At 61.2% G+C, this 4,959-nt stretch overlaps 1 protein-coding gene and 1 long non-coding RNA gene across 5 annotated transcripts; one reads left to right on the top strand and one right to left on the bottom strand.

Annotated features, from left to right (window-relative positions):
- The first annotated feature begins 463 nt into the window (after positions 1–463).
- On the top strand, positions 464–1,502 carry LOC116739466. 2 transcript variants are annotated; one of them, XR_004345596.1, is made up of 4 exons: positions 464–511; positions 838–932; positions 1,158–1,278; positions 1,363–1,502. It is a non-coding gene; the product is annotated as an uncharacterized LOC116739466 (long non-coding RNA). The 2 variants fall into 2 exon arrangements; XR_004345597.1 differs by having other exon boundaries at positions 504–556.
- A 22-nt stretch (positions 1,503–1,524) lies between these two features.
- Positions 1,525–3,987, bottom strand: ABHD11 (abhydrolase domain containing 11). Of its 3 annotated transcripts, XM_032603757.1 has the most exons (6): positions 3,799–3,987; positions 3,510–3,645; positions 2,666–2,839; positions 2,327–2,497; positions 2,042–2,223; positions 1,529–1,819 (listed from the first exon to the last, which is right to left on the bottom strand). In XM_032603757.1, exons 1-6 carry the CDS (start codon positions 3,912–3,914, stop codon positions 1,687–1,689), a joined length of 912 nt encoding a protein of 303 aa, XP_032459648.1. In that variant the 5' UTR covers positions 3,915–3,987; the 3' UTR covers positions 1,529–1,686. The 3 variants fall into 3 exon arrangements, with proteins under 3 accessions (XP_032459649.1, XP_032459650.1, XP_032459648.1); XM_032603758.1 differs by lacking the exon at positions 3,799–3,987 and having other exon boundaries at positions 1,525–1,819; positions 2,666–2,931; positions 3,510–3,635; XM_032603759.1 differs by lacking the exon at positions 3,799–3,987 and having other exon boundaries at positions 1,525–1,819; positions 2,666–2,913; positions 3,510–3,627.
- Positions 3,988–4,959: the final 972 nt, after the last annotated feature.

Genomic DNA, 4,959 nt, shown 5'->3' with positions numbered 1-4,959 from the left:
GGAGGAATAATGAGCACTATTGTGGGAATACTGGAGGATATTGCTAGGGGGGATGGACCGTTCAATGTGTTAGGAGGCATTTGCCAGGAACGGTTAAACTTTTGCCCTTCTGTTTTCTGGTGAGCTAAGGTTATGGTTGTATGCGTGGTGATGCCACTCAAGCTTCCAAGATGCCAACTCTTCAGCATGGGGGACTGGGGCACCTGTCTCTCAGCGTTGACGTCATCCGGCTCTCACTCCTTTCTTATCTCCTGACGTGAGTAGAGCACCCCCTTGAGGTGAGGGGCACGCATGCCTGGACAAGGAATGGGTGAGGAAACTCTGGGTCTGGCTGGAGGGTTCCAGGATCCAGGAGTGGAGGCAGGGGCATGGTCAGCCTACCCGGGGCGGAGTCTGACAGGGAGTGCCTTGACAGGAAGGGAGGGCAAAGGGCCACGTCCTCCGCCTGCCCCACCCTGCTGACAAGAGTCCCAGTCACCAGGCCACCCTCTCAGTCTGGGGCCCTCGAGGGGTAAGTGTTCTTCTGAAGCCACCTTGTCTCTTTCCTGGGGATCAGGTGAGAATTCCTTTCCTCTTGTGGGGTGGAGGGGGGCGGTCCAGACACCCTGCCCCCTCTGCTTTCCTTTAGGTGGGAAGGGGCCACACCTACTAACCCCTCAGCATGACGCAGTCCCCTGCCCACGAGACCGGGGCACTGGGGGGCAGGTACAGAACGTCTCAGACCCTTCCCCTCCTGACATCAGCCTCAGGGCCAAGGCCAGGGCGGAAGAGCCAAGTGGGGCACCTCATCCAGGCAAGCCGCAAACCACTACTCCCTCCTCTGTCACCCTACCACAGAGCCCAGAATCCCAAGTGGCTGGAGCGCTGGGGGACACCCAGACAGAGCCCTCGCTGGACCAGGTCCTCCGGGAGCGGGATGAAGCCATTGCCAAGTGAGAGGAAGCTGCTTGTGGGGGATGGGAGGGTGGTGGCTGGCTCACCCTCAGGCTCTGTCCTGCCAGGAGGGGAAGGGGGGACATCAGACATTCCTGGAAGAAAAGCCACACAAATACCCACTCTGTCACAAGGCGGGGGCTGTGGCCATACTTGTCCACCCCCAGGGCCCAGAACCAGATCTGCAGGCCCTGACGCCCAGGCTGCTCTCTCTGCCCCCTCAGGAAGCGGGCAGTGGAGGCTGAGCTGGACATATTCAAAGCCAAGTTGTGAGCTGTGGAGGCCCAGCTGCTGGAAGTTCTGGAGGAGAAGCTGAGACTGAAGCAGGAGGTGCAGGCCTGGGAGGTAGGGTGGACCTGCCGGCCGGGCCCAGGGGGCAGGGCCAGACGGGCACAAGCCTGGCCCCTGAACCTGCTCTCCTGCCCCCAGGATGACATGCAGTGGATGGTGAGTCAGCGGGTCAAGAGTCAGCTGCAGAGAGAGTCCAGGGGCGCACTGGGAGCCCCCATGGACCCTGGAACTGCCAGGACCCCCTGGGTCAGATTCCCCCTGAGTTGGTGGGGACGTTGGCGGTGAGAGAGCTCAGCCCAAGACCTTGGGAGGAGTAACTTTATTCATTAAAGTTTAAGGTCTGACACACCCCCGACGCATCCTTGTGCCCTCTCAGTGCCCACCTGAGTCCTTCCCTGCAGAAACAAGGAGCAGCCCACAGGGCCTTGAAGCCTGGGGTTTTGTGTCCCCTTCTGGCCTTTCTTAGGCCAGGAAGTCTCGGACTGCAGCCATGAAGTCCTGCGGGCGGTCGCTGTGGACCCAGTGGCTAGCGTTAGGCACGGTCTGCATCTGGGCCCGAGGGAAGAGCCGTCTAATCTCAGGGTGGTGACTGGGACTGTCCGCCGGAGAGAAGGCCACCGAGAGGGGGTGAAAGTAGGAAGATGGAGAGAGAAGGAGAGAAGTGGAGGCCAAGGGGGGAGGGATGGAGAGCCACGTGAGTCCACCTGCCTAGTGGTGTGTCTGGGTTTTCAGGCAACCCCTGCCCACACCCCAGCCCTCCCCATGCTGGGGGCTGGATAAGTCAGGTGTGCCCCTCCCCCCACCCAGCCTGGCTTACAGCACAAATTGAGAGTTTCCACCCAGGAGGAAGAGGGATGGCCCAGAGTAGGTTTCTCGTCGTGGTGGGAAGTTCAAGATCTTGTCCAAGTGCTGGGCCAAGGCATCCAAGTTCACCCTCCACATAAAGCGCCCGTCCACCTCCACCAGGTTGGTGAGCAGGAACTGCCGCATACTTATGCTCTGTGGGGGTCCAGCAGTTGCGGGTGGGAGGGACTCCTTGTGAGGCCTGGGGCCGCCACTCTTCCTTTGCCCACAACACCATACAGGGGCTTGGGTGTATTACCTGGATAACACAGCTGAGCTTCTCATCCACCAGTTTTCGGGCACTAGAGAGGGACGCCTCATCCGGGATGTCTACGGCCCTCATGGCTGCCACGTAGTTTGGAAAGTTCAAGCTGGACGGGCTCTCCACTGGGCTGATGTCCACGGCAATCAAGCGCTCCACCAGCTCTGGCTGTGGGAGAGAATCAGACTGGGGACCTTAGGGCAGGCATAGCAGGTCTCCCGCCTAGTTCCTGGATCCTGAACTTGGCCATCCAAGGCTCACTGGAGTTCCAGGTTGCCTGCTGGGCATGCAGGGTCTACAGTGGATGGGAAGAAACCCTGGATAGAGACGGCTCACCCTCTGAAGTGCCAGCAGCATGGCTGTCCTGCCTCCCATGCTGTGGCCAATGAGGACGCAGGGCACTAGGCCCAGCTGGGGCAGGAGGTCCTGCAGATCCTGGCTCATGGCCTCGTAGCTCATGTCTGGGCTGTGGGGGCTGTCACCATGGTTCCGGGCATCCACCGTCAGCACCTGGGGAGTGGGCGAGGCGGGCAGCTCCGGCATCCACATTCAGGGCACAGCCAAAAGCCTGGCAGATCTGCAGGCTGAGGGAGGTGGAGAGCCTGGGGTGGTGGGGAGATCCAGAAGGGGAAGAAGGGCCCGAAAGGTGAGAAGGCCCAGTTCTCAGACCTTGGAGGCCCAGATGACGAACCTGGAGCCACTGTGCCAGAAGGCCCAAGGAGTGTGACCACGTCTCTGGAGGTATGGCCTAGCTGGGTGGCAACTCCAGAGAAAGCAGACACCAAGAATTGGCAACAGCTGGAGCACAGCAGGACGGGCTGCTGTACGAGGCGGAAAGCCCCCTGTCATCCCTGGTGAACAAGCAGGGTCTGGCCCCCTTAGGGGGTAGGGTATTGGTGCTAAGGCATCTGACAGCAGAGCCTAGGTTAGGGTGCAGCACTTAGATCTGTAACACGAATGAAGGACTTGATGGGTGAAAGCACGAGGGAATGAATGGGGTTCATCTAGGGCCTGGGTCTGCCCTGGGGCCTCCAGCCTTAGAAGGTCAATCTCTTCTTTAATTTCTGCCGAGAAGGACCTGCCACTCCCAGCGCTGAGGACAGAGAAGCTCGGCCTCCTCTAGGGCCCCGCCCACCAAGGACCCACCTCCCTCGGGTCCCCGCCTCTCCCGGAAGCTCACCCTCCGGCCTGTCTGCTGGGCCAGGGCCTTGGCGATGGAGTTGAAGTTGGTTTTGCAGCCGAAGAGCCCATGCAGAAAGACAAGGGGCGGGCGGGTTGCCTCCCCGTCCAGAAGTCTGTAGGAAAGCGGCACCGGCCTGGCGGGAGGAGCAAGGGTAGGGGAAGGGTCTGAGCCGGCTGGCGAAGCGGCCTGGGAGAGGGCGGGCCCAAGCGGAGGAAGTGGAGCTATCTGGGTTGGACTGGAGGGGGAGGGGCGAAGGACGAACTTGCACCTGACACCCTTGACTGACCTCGGGTCAGTGCCGCCTTGGCTGCTGCTGGGTGCGACAGGCACTCTGGAGAAGCTGGGACTGGAGGGGCCGAGGCCCCTATGGGGGTGCCTCCAGGCGCTGGCCCAGCGGAGCATCTCCCAGATCTCCTTCCCGGCGCGCACCTCGTGGTGTCCCCCGGCTCCGCCTCGCTCGGAGCCCCGCCCAATTCCGACTGGAGCGCCGCCTTCTCCCCGCCCCCTATCGCGGAGCGCCCCTCCTTCGCTCACGTTTCCTTACGTAATCCCGGAAAACTGTCCCCCCCCAGGCTCCGCCCCTTGCGTCACTACGAAACCCTGTGGGCACCACGCCCACAGGCGAGAGCACCGCACCTGGCCACGCCCTGGGCGGAGCCAAACAATACCCTGGCCCCGCCCTGCTAAGCTCCTCCCGGCCCCTCCCCGCGCAGAATTCTTGCGGGGAGTCGGAGCCTGAGTTTTGGGAATCACGTTCCCGCAGCTCGTGACGTGCTGGGTTTGGGGCTTGAACTCTCGCCGCGGGGCAGATCCTTGCCAAGCCGAGGAGGCGCTGCCTGGGCCCGCTGCGGACCCCGCACCTGGCCTGCTCCGGATGCTGTATTTTCTGTGCCGCTGGCGGTCGCAGGCGAGGGGCGCCATGAGTGGCTCCCGTCGTCGAGGCGTCAGCTTGGAGGCGCCGTGCTCTACAGCTGGCGGCCCAGGCAGGCTGGACGGAGCACCTCTTACTAATCCTGAAGTCTACTCTAGAAAGAGCTAGGAGAGACTCTAGAGAGTCATTTCCAACCCGCCCTTCGACCCCCGCTCCCGCCCTTTACTGATGAGGAAACTGAGGCAAATAACTTTTACAAGCGGTATAACGTAACCTCTGGTCTGCGAGTCAAGGTGGGAGGCCAGGTGTTTGTACTAAAGGGGGCATTTGCTGCACTGAGCTGAAATGGTTCAGATCTGCTCACCCCCGCCCCCCATTTACCAGCAGAGAAATAAATAAGACCTTTATTTCCCACCCCCCTCAGCACATCGTGCAGGGAAGTCGCCTCCTTTTGGAGCACTGACTGGCTCCCATTTTCTCTGACCAGTCTGGGGTAGTGGTGGCAGTGGCAACATTGTCTCAGGTCTCAGCTGGCTTCCACAGCAGTCCAGCCTTCAGCAGCTGCAAGAGTAGCTG

Source organism: Phocoena sinus, chromosome 15 (assembly GCF_008692025.1).
Source record: "Phocoena sinus isolate mPhoSin1 chromosome 15, mPhoSin1.pri, whole genome shotgun sequence".
Taxonomy (NCBI): Eukaryota; Metazoa; Chordata; class Mammalia; order Artiodactyla; family Phocoenidae; genus Phocoena; species Phocoena sinus.
The sequence above is the reverse complement of the archived record's forward strand: the minus strand, read 5'-3'. Positions and strand labels throughout refer to the sequence as shown.